We start from the raw sequence: 19,258 nt of genomic DNA on the forward strand, positions 1-19,258 counted from the left end.
TAGGCCCAGGGACTCAACTAGGGTTTCTCTGAAACACGGGTTAGTAAATTATATAAAATTTCCCATCAGCATCATCCAGGGGGCTTGGATTTCAGCTGAAGGTCTCTGACCCTGCTGTATCCTGCTATGTCAGAAGAATGACTTGTAACAGCTGTGTTTATTGCCAGAAGGTTCAGTCTATCTCAGTGCAAGGGAGATAGACATTTACTTGTTGAACAGAACTCTGGCTTTCTTCAATTCCCAATAATTGCCTCTTCATAGCACAGAGAATCATCACAGAGCCGGAAGAGCTGGGCACGCCATTGACAATCCAACAGGGGACTTTAAAAGCCTGGGACTGGATGCCAGGCCGGAGCAGCAGTCTGTCGCACCTGGGAGCCAGCTGTGCAGTTGACTGTGCAGCATGCCTTCTGGGGCTGGAGTGGGGCCTTTCATCTGCATGGAGTGATTAGGAGCAAATGGCCTCTTGCTACATATGGGCACTTGGCTGAGGGTGCACAGAGAAAATGCCAGCTTTCCTTCGTCTACCTCAGCCTTCAGCACAGCTGGGCCCAAGCCCCCCGCCCCCCACTCCCCCGCATCAGAGAGAGGTGGGCGAGGAGGAATGGAGCAGTATTTGAGCACTGCGGTGCCTGAGCTGCCTGTAAGTTGAACACCTCTGCCTGTGGCGAAAGCAAAAATGACATTCATGGAAACTACTTATAGGTCCACCAGCCAGGCCCCTCTGTTCTCCCCACCACCTTAACACAGTATTATGCTTTGCCATTTGGCTGTCGCCTCATCCCATTGTGAAGTCAGCTATTCAGTTGGTTCCTCTCTGTTCTCTATCTAAACTTCTGCTCCTGCACAGCATCAAAGGCAGGAAGGGTCATGGGAAGCCCTCACCTTTCAGTCTGCTGGACTTTGATGGGATGCTGGGTGTGCCACTCATGGGGACAGTGTCCAGGCTCAGTCTCCTCTTCTCCTCACTGAGCTGCAGACTCCTTATCTTTATAAGGGACTTGGGAGCAGTCCTGCCTCACTAGGATGGTGGAGACTGAGGGAGACGGTGGCATGTGCAGCGTCCTGAGTGACTGGCAAGAGGCCTTCCCTTGCTCTGTTTAATGACTGGATGACTGTACCACTTTGTGAGGTTGGAGGTCCCTCCTCTCTTTCCCCACTTTACTGAATGTCTGTGATGTTTTGGACACTGCGGAAGACTTCCAGTGAAACAGGCTAAGTCCTGCCAGGACTTACTGAACTCACAGCCAACTAGGGAAGACAGGCAAGAAACAAATAAACAAATACATAAACAAGCCATTCAATAACTGTCCTCATCAGCAGGGCCTGTTTGTGTGAAATGGTTTGCTAGATCAGAACTTAGAGCACTAGATCCCAGTGGCAGGGGGTCTGCAATTGCAGTGGTCTGACTTTTTGACGTATGGTTTTTCAGCTTTACTATGGTGCGAAAGTGACATGCATTTAGTAGAAACTGTACTTTGAATTATAAATGTTGATCTTTTATTTTTATTTTGTATTACTATAAAATTTGTATTTTTATTATTATAAAATAGGCTTTGTGTTAAATGATTTTGTCCAAATACAGGCTAACATAAGTGTTCTGAGCCCATTTAAGGTAGGGTAGGCTAAGCAATAATATTTGGCAGGTTAGGTGTTCTAAGTGCATTTTTGACTGAACGACATTTTTGACACAGGATGGATTTATTGGAATGTAACTCTCATCATAAGTTGAGGAGCATCCGTATTTAACAACACAAACTTTTCCTACTTCCCAAAGGCCTGCATTCTGCCATACCCAGGTAAAATGATTACCTTCTAACATACTGTGTAAATTAGTTATTTATTATGTTTTAAACTGATTGTCTCTTTCGCCGCTAGTGTGTAAACTTCAGTGAGCAGGGCTCTCTCTCTGTTTTGTACACTAAGGTATTACAAATGCTAGAACAGTGTTGAACACTCCATAAGTATCTGCAGAATGAATGAACTGTGGCTAGTAAAGAGCAAATAAATGCTGTAGTGTGTACATAATTTCCAAGTAAATATTTATTTCTTTTGTGCAGAAATGATATTTTGTTTGAATATGGACACTTAAGAAAATTTGAAAACGGGAAAGTGAGAAAAGAAAACCATCTCATGAAGAGAATATTTTATTTAGTAGTAGGGAATAATTGTTGAACTTTGTGTTGGAGATAGAAATTCTGTTTTTGGAGGAGACACACTTGGTATGAATACTTTACCAAACTGAGGGGAGGGTAAACAGCAAGCAAGCATAGAAACTGAAGAGGCAGGCTTGAAATCCGACCTGCAGTTGACCTGGCCCTTCCTAGTCACAGCCATCCACTCTTCTGCAAATAAAAATGCACAGAGCCTGTTGAATTTGCCTCAGGTTCGAGCAGCGCCAGGTAGGGAGGATGGGGCATTGGGTCAGGAGTGAGTATCCCACAGTGTGCTCAAAGAGCCCACCTGTCCTGGGATCCTGTGGGTGGGGAGGGTGGGCTGGGAGCCAGGACTTGTCTGGGAAATTCCCTGTGAGTTCTGGAGGCTGTCTCCTCTCCCAGCCACCGAAGAACCAGTGGTGCTGGCAGTGGGGACTTACTAAATAAATCACAGTCACTTACAGAGTCTGGAAACCAGGGGTGTGACTCCCTGCCTCATTCTGAAGCAAACACCCCATATACCAAGACAGCCTGGGGTAGGAAGCCGGCAGACACTCACACCCCGCCCCGTATTACACCTCTCTTCTGTTGTCACCATTGCACAAGGTGACGAGTGGCTCTGGAGCAGGAGTGTGGGTGTCTGCAAAGTGTCCTTCTCTGTTCATGTTTCCTGTAAAACTTACAGCAATGAATTTGCTCATGGTAACTGTATTAGTTTGTTTTCACACTGCCGATAAAGACATACCCAAGACTGGGAAGAAAAAGAGGTTTAATTGGACTTATAGTTCCACATGGCTGGGGAGGTCTCAGAATCATGGTGGGAGGCAAAAGGCATTTCTTACACAGTGGCAGCAAGAGAAAAATGAGGAAGAAGCAAAAATGGAAACTCCTGATAAACCCATCAGATCTCGTGAGACTTATTTACTATCATGAGAATAGCACAGGAAAGACCAGCCCCCATGATCCAGTTACCTTCCCCTGGGTCCCTCCCACAATGTATGGGAATTCTGGGAGATACAATTCAAGTTGAGATTTGGGTGGGGACACAGCCAAACCACGTCAGTAAACCGTGGTTGAAACTAACTGCAATTTAGTGAATCAAGGCAATTTAGTGGTTTAGGGCAGCTTGGAGGGCTCTTGTGCATGTGCAGTGTGGGTTGGGCAGGGCAGCTTGTTTCTAAGCAGGTCACCATACAAACTGTTTTGTAGTGGTGAAGTCTCTGTTCCTAGAGTGATGCACAGGTAGTGTTGTAGACAGCGTTCCTTTGAGATGGCTGGGTGATAACTGCCTGATGATTAGAAATTGTACAGAAGGACCCCCCACCGTCCCATCTGCCCCTAAAGGCTTGGGGTTGCTGAATCTACATTAGAACTCAGACTTTCTGTCATGGTTCTTAGCATGTTGCTATATCATTGCCCAATAAATTTCTAACCTTTTTTTCTTTTTTGAGACAGAGTCTTGCTCTGTCGCCCAGGCTGGAGTATAATGGCATGGTCTCAACTCACTGCAACCTTCACCTCCTGAGTTCAAGTGATTTTCCTGCCTCAGCCTTCCGAGTAGCTGGGATTACATGTGCATGCCACCACGCCCATAATTTTTGTATTTTTAGTAGAGGCGGGTTCCACCTTGTTGGCCAGGCTGGTTTGAACTCTTGACCTTGTTATCCACCTGCCTCAGCCTCCCAAAGTGCTAGGATTACAGGCGTGAGCCACTGCACCCGGCCAGAAATTTCTAATCTTAGTTGTTTTTGATAATACTAGCTGGGACATTATGTTGTATATTTATTTAATTTTCATGGTAGATAATAAAAGTCTTAAAAACAAAGCTAAATCTAAAACAAGATATTTTGAATTGAACGAACTGAAGTACTTCCAACATAGGAGGAGGGCTTTGTTCTTTGGGAGAATGTGGAGGTAGGGGTTTTCTTGCATCACCATCTCTGGAGAGCCATGGTTTCTGCTCCAGTTATATGGGTGCATGGGACGCTCTCATGGCCATCTGGAACCATCAGATGCTGAGAGCGGAGGTAGGGAGCTCTCCCCAAGGCTGCCTCTGACTACTAACATAATTTCATCTGGTTCTTTGGATTTCTAAATTTGGTGCCCATCAAGGTGACTGCCAAGAGCTGGGAGTGTGAGTAGCTGTGATGTATGGTTGAGAGAGTCTTTGGGTTGGTGTCCCAGATATGTTTTCAGAAGGCAGAGAAGATGAACATTGTTGGGATGTTTAATATGTTCCCGGGATTTTCCTAGTAATTGTGTCCTTTCTTCTTACAGCAATCTTTTGAGGTTCTTATTTATATTTTATTTTTAGGAGTGATTTTAGGGAGATTAATCAATTGCCCAGAGTTCCACTGCAAGTGGTTAAATTGTGTGCTGCCCCAGCCTCCCTGACTCCGGAATGCTGCATGCCCATAGCCTCTGCAGTGGTTCCATTAACCAGCCCCTGAGCTGCTCAGGCCAGCTGGTTTGTAGTGGGCTCACAGTATGACACAATGCAGCAGCCATGTGCAAGAGGGAGAACCCATACCCATCGACAGCTATGGAATTTATAAAAGGAGGGGAAGCTGGAGGGGAGCATAGGCAGGAAAAAGTAGAAAAGTTTATAAAGTCAGTAATTCAGAGGAAGCAAGAGACTATTGAAAAACACCTATTGAAAGTCCATGATACATGTGAGCTGAAGATGAGAAATGCCATGCCCTCAGAAAAGCATCCTCAGCATGACTTCTAGCTTGGGTCCCCGAGGCATTTCAGTGGAGAAAAGGCAACTTTGAAAAGTACAAAGGTGGGTCAAGTGAGGATATGGGGAAATTGGTGAACAACCAGGTCAAGTGGGAATGAGGACTTTGGTATCTAAAAGGAAGTGGGCAGAGTGAGGCTGTTGTTAAAATGTCTTTCTCTTTTACCCCATACCCTCCTTGCTTTCCACAAAGGAGTATTGAGCACCTGCTACACACCAGACCTAATGCTGGGGATGAGAAGCATGCAGTCGAGCGGCTGTGAGAGAGCTGGGTTCAGGGCTATGAGGAGCATGGCACAGGCAGGAGTGCAATGGAGAACCTGATGTTTCTCTGCATAAAGCACCTGCTTTCATAAGGCAGAACCTTTGGCTGGCATCTGAGTCTCCATGCAAGTTCTCCTGCCTCACCTCCCACCCCCCACATACTGGGTGTTTTACCAGGAGTTATTTGCTACTCCCTAAATGCACCTGGCATTTGCCTCTGAGTAAGCATGCATGTTCTTTTTCTGTGGGACTCCTGTTCTTTCCACAGTGCCCCAGGCCTTGAGGGATCAGTTAAGTTCATCTCCAATGACCATTTCCAAGCCTATTCAGTGCAGTGCGTGGCACCATGGTTCCTGAATCAGTTGGAAAACTTGGTGTGGAAGCTTCTGAAGCTCTCAAGAATAGAATGCAATGTGCATGGACTGTGGATCCATGTTGCATGAGGCCCCAGAGAATTGAGGTTGCCCCTGGAAGCAGCTTTGGCTGCAGGTAGTTTACTTGAGTGGTAGTCCCAGGAAGCAGAGCTAGGGAGGGAGAAGAGTGGGACAGGGAAGGAGCAATGCCAAGGTCTTGTTAGTGGGGTCCCTCCTATATGTAGTGGGGATTTGATTCTCAAGAAGCTACCATGGACCAGGCACAGTAGCTCACAGTTATAATCTTAGCACTTTGGGAGGCCGAGGTGGGTGGATCATTTGAGGTCAGGAGTTTGAGACCAGTCTGGCTAACATGGTGAAACCCCATCTCTACTAAAAAAGTAAAAAATTAGCTGGGTGGGATGGTGTGCACCTGTAATCCCAGCTACTTGGGAGGCTGAGGCACGAGAATCACTTGAACCTGGGAGGTAGAGGTTGCAGTGAGCCGAGATTGTGCCATTGCACTCCAGCCTGGCAACCTGGACAACTAAATGAGATTCTCTCTCAAAAAAATGCTGCCATGGTGACTCTCAGAATTGTCAGCCTTGACAGCGTCCAGAGCACTGCTTCCACCTTAGCCATATGGGCCATGGGATATGAGGAGAGACCCGCTGTCCCCTGCTGAGGGGAGGAGCAGAACCTGCACTCCGTGTGGATCTGAGGTGGGTGTGGTCCAGTGGGTTGTAGGTGAGTAGTGTTCTGTCTGCTACTGTTTTGTCTCTTCCAGGTTTTTTTTTTTTCTGTCTCTCATATTTTTCACCCCTTCTTTTCTCCCTGCAACCTCCTTACTCCTCTCTTCTTCCTTGTGTAATAGTTCCACCTCTTTGTATATGAGGGCCTTAGAATTTACAGATTTATACGTTGTTTGGTCTGACTTCCCATGTGGTTCAGAGTCTTTTCTGCAGCACTTTCAGTGGTATCTGTGACTTCCTGGAAAACCCTCTTCAGAAACATGTCTGAAAAACACCCTTTGCTTGGACAGCTCTAACTGTTGAGAGTTCCTTTCTCTGGTCTGAAATCTATTGCGGGGGACATCTACCCATTGGTCCTAGCTTCATCTTTTTGAACACAACAGAGAAAGTCTTCTTCGTTGTCTGGTTCCAGCCCTTTATATGCTGGAGGCCTATATTAGGCTTCATAAAATCACAAGAAGACATGGGCCCAACCTCCAAGAGGTCTCAGCATGGATAAGGCGTATCAACAGATAATTGCAAGCAGTGTGGGAAGTCCATCCATTGGTTCGGTGCTGTGTTTGTCTAAGGAGAATGGAGGAAGTAAGAAGGTGAAGGGCACAGAGTATCACAGAGTAGGGGAGATCTGAGCTGCCTTTTGGTTTGTCATTCAGACAAGCAGGAGTGTATGGATCAGAACGTTGTGCAGTGCATGGGTGTGTGCAAAGGTCCAGGGGCTGTAAACAGCACCAGGTGTTGGTCAACTTGTGGTTCAGCATTGATGGAGCCCAGAGGGGTGGGAGGTAAGTAGGTGAGGGTGTGTGCCGGCAAGTCATGGCCTTGATGGTACAGGGATAGAGGGAGAGGATTTATGGCAATTCTTGGAGGACTTTACCTAGCACTTTTTCCTAATGGAGATGGGAAGGAAGCCAATGGAGGGTTTTAAGCTGGCAAGTGACAGGATTAGATTTGGATTTTAAAACAATTCACTCTAGGGTCTAGGTGGACGATGGTTTGGAGAGTGTTAGTCAAGATACTGTTAGCAGAGGCACTGGTTGAAAACGAGTTGAATATTGAGAATGTTCTCTTGTGTAAAAACATGCCCAGGCACAGTGGTTCCAGGGCGGGTTCAGGGGCACATCTGTGCCAGGAAAGTCCCAGGATCCACCTCTCTCTTTGTGATGCCTGAGGCATTATCACGGTCTTTCACTCAGCCTCTCCTCACTGCTGCGTGGCTGCCTCGGTTCTGGCAGTGGACATAGCAACACTCAGCTGAGGAAGAGAGGTGATACTTTCTTCATGAGGAAGGAAAACCACTCCTGGAAGACCCTGGACCCTTCTTTTCAGACCCCATTGGCCAGGCTTGGGTCCTGTAACCCTAGATGTTAGGATGCAGCTGCATTCCGAGTTCCTGGGGTGGGAGGTGGCATTACCCTCCAGGAGGGACAGATGTTGGGAATGGGCAGGGTGGATACCAACAGTGTACATCCCAAAGCAGCCACAGGGAGAGAAACTCAAATCAGAGCTGTGGGAATGGTGAGGGGAGAGATGAGGTTCTTGTCCAGTCTTTTCTTCTCCACCAAGGCCAACTCAGGTATCTACTGGTTTTTAAAATGGCATGGTGCTAGACCTTAACCCACATCTGGGCACCCAGTTCTGCCATGTGTTCTTAACATGCGATGCCGAAAGCAGAGTCCAGATGCAGTCGATCTGGTGCAGAGCCTGGAGGTCTCTTCAGCGGCTTCTTACTAGCGCAGGTGAATGTAGTTTGGTTTCTGTTGATTCATGCTGTTAACCTGGGTTGGGCTTCTGGCAAGCTCTAATTCTCAGGTCTTTTTTTTAATGTGAACACATCTATTCCTGGCATATCACCCACGTATTGAATTGTATCCCATGGTGAATTGCGGTGTAAAGTAAAACATCATTTTAAAGCAAAAAATTCTGTAATCTGTTGTTTCTACCTTTTTATAGCATTCAATATATTCTGCTATAGTTATTTATGTGTGTGTGTCACCCAGTATGTAGGTCACAAAAAGAACTTCTGTGACTCAGGCAATTTGTAGACCTTTTGAAATGTTTTTTATTGTAGGCACTAAAAAGTAAAATAAAACAAAAACTGCTGTTAGGCCTGATGCAAATCTAGCCTACAAAATGTAGGCACTGCCAGTGACTTTGCGATCACTTGTTTCCCTATTCTGCAGCTTTACAGGAGTCATCCTGTTCTTCAAGGGAGGGACGCATCTGATGGTCTTGACTTTTTCCCTTTAGCCTTAGAGAGTGATGCGCAGCTCTGTCTGATTCACGATCTCATCTATTCATGCTTTTCAGTTCAATGTTATATTTAATGCCGATGCTAGTTATATGATTAAGGACCTTTTCCAGTGAATTAAAGAACTTCCATAAAACCGTTTCACTAGGTCTTAAAAAATGGTCCAAGCACCTGGATTATGGGATAAACATCCGAAAAAGCTTCATAGAACCTAGAAAATTAGAATGTTTGTTTTGACCAGTCTGCCATTAGCCAAGTTTTTTTGTTGCCTCTTCTTGAGAGAGCTTTCCTTTAACCAGCCTGCCTCCCTAAGAAAGAATACTCCATTTTCTCTTTTCCCTTCAGGCATTCCTTGGTACCTTTACTTGGGGAGCTGCCTTCAGGCAGAGATGAATCACAGAAAACAGACTGACTGAATGGCCTCTGGCTGTCTGCCTTCAGTTGCTCCTGTTTCTGCCATGTTGCTGCACGGTTCCTATCTCACCTCCTGGATAACCCCGCCTGGCGGCACTTTCCAGACCCCCCACCCTGCACCTCCACATCCCGCCTCCCTTCCTTCATCCGTTTCCACACTCATGGCTGAGAAAGGCTTATGTGGAATTGTTCCCTGTGCATTTGTCATATGTTCTGAGGAAGTGATTTTTGGACAGGTTATTTCAGGTTTTGTGGCTCTGTTTCTAAGAAGGAGAAAACTCCTTTTCCTGCCTTCCCTATATTTCCTCCTCACTCAGGAGTCTCGAACAGTGTGCATCCAAGAGATGGCTCCTTTGTTCTTCACTTGGCTGTCGAAGCTTTTCTTAGCCCGCAGGCTAATGCCAAGGGTAGCCATGTGGAACTAGCTGCTGTTCTTTCTGTGGCTGACATGTTCCCTCTTCAGTGTATTTCAACATTTTTGAACCCGTTCAGTTTGCTCTCTGCAGCAGCGGCACTAATATAATCCAACTGTTCCCGGCTTAGACACCTGTGGCTCTCCATGATGGCCTTCGAGAGGCAGCAGACAGGCCCCAGGCATTGTTTCCCTTTGCTCTTCCATTGTTTTGAGAAACTGTAGACTAGAGTCAGCCTTGAAAAATCAGAAAATTTTATGTAGGAAATCGATATTTCTAGTCTTGCTGTGAGCTGTCAGTAGATGTGACTCTGTCTTGCCACCCAGCAGGCTGGTCGTCTGTGGGAACCTGAGCCTCCTTTCCTTCCATCTTCTCCTACTCTTCAGGCCTGTCTCGTCTTCATGCACATCGATGTTTCACCCCTGGTTCCCAAAGGAAGTTTCCAGACTTCTCATGGCCATTCGGGGCCCGCTGGGACCTAACTCTGACGCCCTCCCCTGGTTTAATTTCTGTCTCCTTGCTTCCTCATGAAGTGGTCACCACACAGGTTGCTTGGGCGCTGGTTTGCACCCCTCTGCTGTCTATCCCTAGATTGGAACACCATTTCCACCACACCCACTCCTTTGCCCTCATGCCCTTGCCTGTATTTCCCGACCATTGCTTCGCACATGCTTGCTTTTTATGTGCACCGAGGGTTTACCTCCCCATGAAGTGGAGAATCTACCATGCTTTCCTGTAACTATCTCAGGTTGTTCCTCATTTCATTTGGTGTGTAGCAGACTGCCCTGGATTGCATGTGCTGTTTGCATGTCTGTCTCTCCCCTTGCACTGCAGGGCCCTTGAGGGCAGGGTCTGCACCTTATCACTCTTTTTGTCCACCGTGCCTGGTACACAGACAGTGGCTGCTAAGTGTAAGTAGAATAAGTGAATGATTTATTTCTTGGAATATACATCTTGGAGACCCTGTGTTCTCTACAGTGTTGTGTATTAATGATTCTGAAGTCCGCTTGGCCTCATGAGGACAAGACAAGAATCTATTTCTGTTTCACCCAACAGTGTGCGCCCGGGGCCTAGGTGATGGCCTGTGATGGGTAGCAGTGAACCTGTACTAAATTGAGTGAAGGAGTGCAGTGCCGCTGAGGTACCTGCATGACTCAGTGGTCTGCATAGCATTGCAGACCACAGAGCTGTCTTTCCCTCACTGCCCCAGGAAGAGTCATGTTTACCCTCCAGCTCTGCCACTGATATAAAAGGATACCTTATGCATCTTGGTATTTGCTCCTTAGGTAACGAGTCTGACCTTGAACTAGAAAAGAAGTGTAAGGAAGATGACCGAGAAAAGGCCCCGAAAAGACCACGGTCACAGAAAACAGAGAAAGTCCAGAAGATCTCAGGAAAGGAGGCCGGACAGCTTTCTGGGGCGAAGAAACCCATCATAAGTGTGGTTTTAACTGCACATGAAGCTATTCCAGGTGACTGCACCAAGCGGGAAAGGACAAATCAAGACCCTTGGCAAGTCCATGCTGAGGGCAGCCTGATGTCAGTCTGAATCAGAGCATAGAGCTGGTGCATTAGTAGGGCTCCCCATTTCATCACCCACTAATTCCAGAGGATGATACCTACTTTCTGCCCAGGTGTTGTGGTTAATGGATAGAGGAGAATAGGGTCGCTATGAGGGCTGCTGCTCCTGCTGCTCCTGCTGCTCCTGCGGCTCCTGCTGCTCCTGCCGCGGTACCACAGTCCTGCTGTGCTGCGCCTGCTGCAGTAGTGGTTCCGGGAGCAGTTTGTTTTCTTTGTCCCCTCACCTAGCTCCTCTGCTGGGTGTGTGCCTTCCCCTTCAGCTCTCCGCAATGCTATCCTGAATGTGGGGGTGGCCCATTCAGCTACACCCATGCAGGCTGCTGCTCCAAAACCCGTGCTAATTCTGCCCACCTTCTGTTTTGTATTTTTTTTTAACCTCTGTACACATAGAAAAGACATAAACTGACATAGACACCCACTATTTCCATCTTCCAAAGAATTAGAGTTCTGTTCTCATCTTTCTTTTAAGATTAAGACAGTGGGAAATGTTCTAAGGGGGTATCCTGGGATGCTGCTGATCTTTTTGTATTTATAGAAGGAGTCACCAAATATTTTATAATACTGGAAATTTCCATCTCCCTATTCTTTTACATGAAATAGATGGTGGATATGTGACACTATACGTGTGTGTGTGTGTGTGTGTGTGTGTGTATATATATATATATATATATATATATATTTATTTATTTATTTATTTGATATGGAGTTTTGTTCTTGCCTCCTAGGCTAGAGTGCAGTGGTGTGATCTCAACTCACTACAACCGCCACCTCCCAGGTTCAAGTGATTCTCCTGCCTCAGCCTCCCGAGTAGCTGGGGTTACAGGTGTCTGCCACCATGCCTGGCTAAGTTTTATGTTTTTAGTAGAGATGGAGTTTCTCCATATTCATCAGGCTGGTCTCAAACTCCTGACCTCAGGTGATTCACCTGCCTTGGCCTCCCAAAGTACTGGGGTTACAGGTGTGAGCCACCGTACCGGGCCTGACACTATATTTTTTAAAAAGGTCTCCTTTAGGGTAGGACCCTTAATAAAAAAGCAGTTTATAATAGTGGATTTCAAAGTATAATTTTTCTCCTATGCATTTGAGATGGTTGCTGTCAAATAAAATTTGAAAATTAAGTTTAGGATGTTAAGGACAGCTGCAGCCTTTCAGTGCCTGTTTTCAGTGCTAAGAATAATTCATTTAAAATGAAAACTCTGACTAAATTCTCCTATACTTCACTGCAGACCAAGGTGATCAGAGAACAGACCATATAAAATTGTGTGACTAGAAGAACTTTCTGGAAAGTTACTTTGTCTGCCCTACTCACTTCAGAACAGTATTATTCTGGAATATAAGAAACCCAGAGAGAATTTCCTATTTTCAATGTTACTAGAGAAACTTTCTGCAATTTTCTAAAAATTAGTGGTAGTATTGTGATATTTCTTTAAGCAAGGGTGAAAAGTATAATTAATTCCTTTGCAATTTCAGAAATGGGGTAAATTGGATCTTTTTCTTTAATGCAGTTGATACACGTAGGCACACACACACTGCTGTAAAAGGCCTTTGATCATTTAATTGTATAGAATTGCAGAAGTAAAGGTGACCCTTGAGATTTTCCAACTCAAACCCTTAATTTCATATGGTGGAAACAGGGATATTGAGGCAATGTCATATTTGGGACTGGACCCAGTTAGCTTAAATTTCTGTTTACAGTCTGTTCTACTTTCTATACTATCTTGATGCAGCTTTAAATTTACTTAAAGTTTGACACAGGTGATCTTGTATAAAACCTTGCAAGTAACATATATATGTATATGAGTATGTGTGTGTATATATATGTATAGTTTTTAACCTAAGTGGATCAAGTGAAAATATATCTCAAGAGGACGTTTAGACAGCTTATTCAAAAACCCGTCCTTACTTTCTCAAATGCATACACTCTCACACACACACAACACACACCCAAAGAATTTAAACGTACGAGCTCAGTGAAAACTATCTTGCATGGGTATCATTCAGTATTGAAATACACTTCCAGGCACCATTCCCTCAGCTGCGATGGGATCAGTGGCCACTTTCGCTGCCTCTCAATCAGCAGTGCCTTTTGCATCAATCTCAGGTGCTACCAAGATTGTGCCAGTGGAGGCTGGGCCTCCTGAAACAGGAGCTACAAGTTCTGAGACCACTTCAGCAGACCTGGTGCCTCGGCGTGGGTACCAGGAATACGCCATTCAGCAGACGCCTTATGAGCAACCAATGAAGTCAAGCAGGTAAAGTGTTTTTTTCTGTGTAACTTCAGCCAGAGGTTGAATGCGAGTGAGCTCCACAGAGTGCAGGAAGGATCAAGATGCTTGTTCATTTGGATTCTGCTTATACACTTACTTATAACAGATATAGACCCCTTGATTCAGTGGTAGAATTAACCCCTCCATTGCAGCCCTCAGTGTGCTGGCCGAGCCTCCAGTGTGTTATGTAGTGATATGCTTTTAGAACTGAGCACCAGTTAGCTTAATGAAGCCAGAGCATTTTACTTAAAGCAACCCGATTTTTAACTTTAATAAAAAGAAATAGAAACATGGCCTTAGTAAGGTTTTAGATTTTTATAGCTGCACTTATTACAACTTAAAAAATCTTTATTTCCTTCTCACTTTGAAAAGTAACATAAGTGTGTTGTAGAAGGCTCACAAATCCCATATGATGTAAAGTAACCTGGAGTTACTCTTTCTAGAGGTAACACCTTTTGATAGTTCGTGTGCCTCTGAAAGTTTTTTGAAATACATTAACATATATTGCTTTAATTTTGTTGGTTTTTTCAAATACTAAATACCAAAAGTATTCTTTTCAACTTTTTTAAAAAAGCTTATTACCCCTTGAAAGTCTTTCATTTTTAGTACATAGTTTAAAAAGCTGTGTTTGCTATTATGTGGACATATTTTAGTTTATGTAGCCAGTTTTTACCATTCAGGACAATGCAGTGATTAACATTTTGGTGCATACATCTTTTCATACTTCAAGACTTCCTGTGGAGTCAATTGCTAGAGTTGAAATTGCTACATCAAAGGATATGAGTGCCTAGTGCTTGACTGACATTAAAACTCTCTCCAGATACATTGGATCAGTTGACCACCTGTAGCAAACCAGTGTGTTTCTCTACACTCCCCAAGTTGTCTGCCTCTAGCCTGTACCTGCTGAAGTCAGTTAACAAACTCTGATCCCGAGAGGTCTGAAAACATTTCTTCCAGCTGGAAGGAAAGACAAAGAAAATGCCAGTTGCCAATGGTTGTTCTCTGTTTCTGGAAGAAGAGAAATGGGATGTTCTTGAGTAGAGCATAAGATTTAGAATGAAACAGACCTAGTAGGCTCTAGACTATTCTACATGAGTTCAACTCAACAAATTGAGCACTTCTTGTGTGCTGGGCACTGGTGATATGACAAAGAATCAGCCAGATGCAGCCTCTGCCCTGATGAAGCTTACACTCCGTTGTAACTTGACACAGGTTAACTTTGCATCTGTCATTTGTTGCACAATTTTAAGACTAATAGAATCTTAGTTTAGTGATGAGAATAAGAGATAAAATATGCAAAGTGCTTGGCAATGTAGCGCTCTCATTCAGTTTTATTATTATATCGTGTGGTATGCTTAATTAATTTGTAGCCTCAGTCCTCTGTTCTTGTAAATGTGAACAACTGAATTTATTGATGAAGTTGTAAAAATACTCATTCCTTTGGTGAATTCACAATAGAATTAAGTCTCTAAAGTCATTCTGTGTTTCAAGTCAGGTTGATTTGTAGACCTTAATTAATTATCTTCACAATATTTCAAGGTCTGTTGGGGAGGGGTTCAGCTAAATGGTAATCAAGTTACAGGTAAATACACTGAATATTTAATCAAGAGATCTGTGCTATATTTTTATTGTCATGTATTTTTAAAAAATATTTTATTGTGCAAATAATATAATTACTATGAAAGAGATGTTTTTAGGTAAGGATTTTACTTTGTAAAATTTGGATAGAAATAGAAACTTTTAGGTTATATGATTTTTCTCTCATAACAAATGATACAGACTTATTTAAAAAATTTTGGAAGTTCAGAAAACTGAGGGAAAAGGTCATTTATGATCTTATTACCCAAAGATAACTATTTTTAAAGGTATCTCCTTCCAGTCTTTTTTCAGCATGTATAGTTTATAAAATTGAGTTTATATTTTATATGTGATTTTGTATATCACTTTTTAAAACTTTTTTTTTCTTTTTTTTTTTTGTCTCACTCTGTCACCCAGACTGGAGTGCAATGGCACAATCTTGGCTCACTGCAGTCTCTGACTCCCAGGTTCAAGCTATTCTCTTGCTTCAGCCTCCTGAGTAGCTGGGACTACAGGTGCGTACCACCGCACCCAGCTATTTTTCTTTTTTTTTTGAATTTTCAGTAGAGATAGGGTTTCACTATGTTGGCCAGACTGGGGTCTCGAACTCCTGACCTCAAGTGATCCACCCACCTTGGACTCCCAAAATGCTGGGATTACAAGTGTGAGCTACTGGGCCCAGCCATCACTTTTTAAAACTTAATCACATTATACTTATATGCCTTTGTTACTCAAATTGACCACAAAGATTTTGCTTTATAGCAACATACCATAACTTCATGAGGATATAGTATAATCAACTCAACGCTGGAGCCAACAAGATCTTTTTAAAATGCTCATCTGATTGTTACCCTTTAAGGCTGTGCCTTGCTCTTAGGGGTACAGGAGGTTTCTAAGACTAGGCCTGCCACCCCTGAGCCTTGTCCACCTGCTGTGGTCTCCCCGTTCTCTTGCTCCTGCCATCTCCTCCAGCCATCTGGGCCTCTTTTCACTTCCTTCATCTCTTCTTGCAGGTGTCCCTTCCCCTTCCTGGATGCCTTTCCTCTGCCTGCTTTGTTAATGCCTGTCTGTCCTTTAGCTTCCTGCTCAAATGTCCTGTTCTCAGGGAGGCCTTCCCTGTCCCTAGACCAAGTCAGTCTACCATGACTGGGCTCTCGGAGTGTCTGGCCCTTGTCTTTCTCGCAGGGAGCCCAGTCGTCCTTGTCTGTTTACCTTTATATTTAGTATGTAGGCTGGCCTGTGGCTCTTCCTGGAAGGTGAGCTCCAGAGACAGGACTGTGTTTGTTTTCATTTCCTTTTGTATCCTCAGTACCTGGACCACTTTTTTAAGGGAATGAATAAGTGAAGAAAGATAAACATGCAGACAAACTAGTTCCCTATGTTGGTACCTTCGAAGAGCTTCCCATTCCTAACTATTGTAGAAAATGAGCCATGAGCACCTTCATCTAAATTTTGTATTCTTTCTTTTGGATGAATTCCCAGAAGTGGAATAACCAGATTAAGGAGTTTGACCTTTTAAAGTTCTGCTGGATTTCTTTGTAAAATGCAGTGGTGAGAGTACCTCTGTCACTGAGGAGGCAGCATTTGGAGAAAAGTGCCTTCAAGGAACTCGCATGGACATCGAAGCTCTGGCATCGGTTCAGTGTCACAGTCAATGACTTGGGCTTGTGAGTCAGATGGAGGCTGTGTAGCATCCTTGTCAGACTCACTGCCCTCAAGGGTAACCAGGGCGCTGAGGGCTTTCCCAGGTAGCTGCCTCTTAATACAAAAAATCGGAGCAAAAGATTCTTATAAGATCATTTAGATCTTGCAGTAGAGGAGATATACAAATTCTTAATTTATTTATTTAATTAATGTTATGAATCCAGGTTTTCTTTCTTTGGCATTCTTTGTGCCAATAATATGTATCCCCTTCTGGAAATCTTTGTCATTTGAGAAAGATCCAAATTACTTTCCTTAAATTAGCCTTGGGCTTAGCATGCAGGCATACTAGTAACTTCCAAATTTAAATATTTTAATCACTTCATGTGAATGGTACCCTCTGGTATTTATGGACTGCAATCCATTTAAATATTTTAAATTTAGAGACAAGGCAACCTGTGTTGATCAGACACAGTTGTTTGGATAGTTAGAGTGGGTACAGTTTAATGGTATCTAGTTAGTAGCACTACATGATTATTAGGATGTCTGAGCTCGTTTTTGGATAGCCTGGACACATTGTCCAGAGAACAGTTAGGGCTGGAGGAGAAACCTCACTTGCCTCCTTAGACTCATCTGTCAGTGCCTGTGCCTGGTGCCTATTGTGGTACTTTGGTGACTGTCATCTGCTGGTTTCAGAAACAAGTCTTGCCCATTCCAACAGCAATGGAAACCTCACAGGGGGAGCCTTCTTTGTGGTACTGTTACTCTGGGGCAGGGTCGCTGTATGACAGTGATTTGAGGGGGTAGAGAGAATGAGCATGAACGTGTAGGCTCTAGAGTGAGAGAATCTTCCTGGATTCAAGTCCTGGCTTTACCACTTGACCAATTGTACAACATGGGGCAAATACTCAGTTTTCTCACTGTAAAATGGGTATAATAATACATTTGGGCTTAAATACTTAGCATAGAGTTTGTCATACCACATATACTTAATAATTATTAGCAGTTATTATTACCGTCTCATTCAGCACGCACATTACTGCATTGAAAGAGACAGAATTCATGAGGCAGGCGGACTGTAGGGTCCAGCCCTGCTAGGATTGTGGAGTGTCACCTATTGTTGGTGCTGAGGCGCTGGATCTGAGAAATAAGGAGGCAAGACACCAAAGGACTGGATAAGAGCAGCTGGGCTGGGGGGCCAACGCCACTTGCAAGCAGAGACAGGTGAGGCCCTGAGTGTCCAGGCTTGTCTGTATTTATTAGGTATAGGTTGGGGGGAAGGGAGAGAGTGAGGTCATCTTAAGGACAGCGATAGGGTCAAGACAGTCACATGAGTGATAAGCAAGGGGTCCAACCCAATGAGGTCACTGAGACAAGAAGGTGGGCAGAACAAGGGGTTCAACCCCATGAGGTCACTGAGACAAGAAGGTGGGCAGAACAAGGGGCCCACCCCCATGAGGTCACTGAGGCAAGGAGGTGGGTACTGTGCAGCAAGGAGGGTGCAGTGTGCAACATCTCTTATCTAGGGGCAGGCAACGTCTGAGAATTTCTATAGGAGGATGCTGAGTCAGCACAGTAGCAACAGAGCTGACAGGGTATACAGCCACCTAGGCACAACTATACCAGAGGGGTTTTAAGCCCTTGGACATATGTGGGATTGCCAGCCTGAGGCCAGCTTTCCACAAGAACTGGATGTAAGATACTACAACTCCCTTTCAGGAAGAGTGATTCTTGCTCCAAGCCTGCCATACAGCAGGTATCTTTATGATACTGAATGCTGCCGCCTGGGCCGACCTGCCACCTGCCGTGGAGTGCATGCCCTTTCAGGCAGTGGCACTACTGCCTAGGCCATTGATTCTTGTCCTGGTGTGGCTGTTTTTCTCTAGTTCATGCTCTACAATGTGTCTGCTCTAGACATTCCTCTGACTACAAACTAAGAAATGATTATCTGTGAAGACATTATATTAAAAAGGAAATAAATGAGCAGTAAGATATTCTTCAGGCACTAATTGTGTCGGGGGTCTGCTTAGCTCTCCTTCCTCGGTATCCAGAAGGGGGGTTACCCACAGCAGACCATGTTTTTATTCTTCACCACATACACAAAATCTAATGCAGTGCCTCAAACACATTGGCAGGTGTTAACAAATGGTGGCCATTTTTGAATAAATGAAATACACAGTTAATAAACAGCAGCCCTGTTTTCCCCATCTGAGTTCTAAACCAATCATGATGGAGGAGGAGGAGGAAGATGGAGAGCCGCACATCAGCTCTGTTACTGACAGAGCTGTGGGAGAGAACAGTGCGGTACAAGTCGGCAGGAGCCTTCTGTTACTGCCTGCAGAATGAGACAGTCCTTCTCTCCCACCTGCTGTCCTGGACTGCTCCGGCTAGGCTCACAGAGGGCCAGTTGGCTAAGTGCCCACTGTGTCCCATGCCCACTGTATCCCATGCTCGCACATCCTCACCAAAAACAGGCAGAGCTCAGCTCATGGCTTAGGTCCTGCTCTGAGGTCACATTGGTTCTCTTTCCTTGGGAAGGAGTAAGGATGTGGAGAAAGGCCAGGGATCTTTCGCTAATGGGTGGTCCTCACAAGGAAACTTGCAGAAAGGGAGAAAGAGTCACTCCCAACAGTGGTTGAGTGAATAGGCAAGTCTGGCTTACCCAATCTCTTGACAAGTTGGTTGCATCCAGTCTTACGCAGCAGACTGAATTCATTCCATTAAGACTAGTCCTGTTAAAATATTGCGGAATCCACGCAGGTCAGCTTGGGACACAGCTGGTTATTACTGTATGTGTTGTGGGCAGTGCACCCATCTTTCCCGTTCTGTGGGCAGTGCACCCATCTTTCCC

General features: G+C 44.7%; 1 protein-coding gene across 1 annotated transcript in view; it reads left to right on the forward strand.

Moving 5' to 3' along the window:
* The window catches only part of ZFAT (zinc finger and AT-hook domain containing), a 224,205-nt gene that overhangs the window by 79,683 nt on the left and 125,264 nt on the right, over positions 1 to 19,258 (forward strand). The window contains exons 4-5 of the mRNA XM_017499885.2: positions 10,627 to 10,812; positions 13,023 to 13,173. Coding sequence (XP_017355374.1) covers positions 10,627 to 10,812; positions 13,023 to 13,173 — 337 coding nt within the window. The remainder of the gene's footprint in view (positions 1 to 10,626; positions 10,813 to 13,022; positions 13,174 to 19,258) is intronic.

This window comes from Cebus imitator, unplaced genomic scaffold (assembly GCF_001604975.1).
Source record: "Cebus imitator isolate Cc_AM_T3 unplaced genomic scaffold, Cebus_imitator-1.0 Scaffold13, whole genome shotgun sequence".
Classification (NCBI taxonomy): Eukaryota; Metazoa; Chordata; class Mammalia; order Primates; family Cebidae; genus Cebus; species Cebus imitator.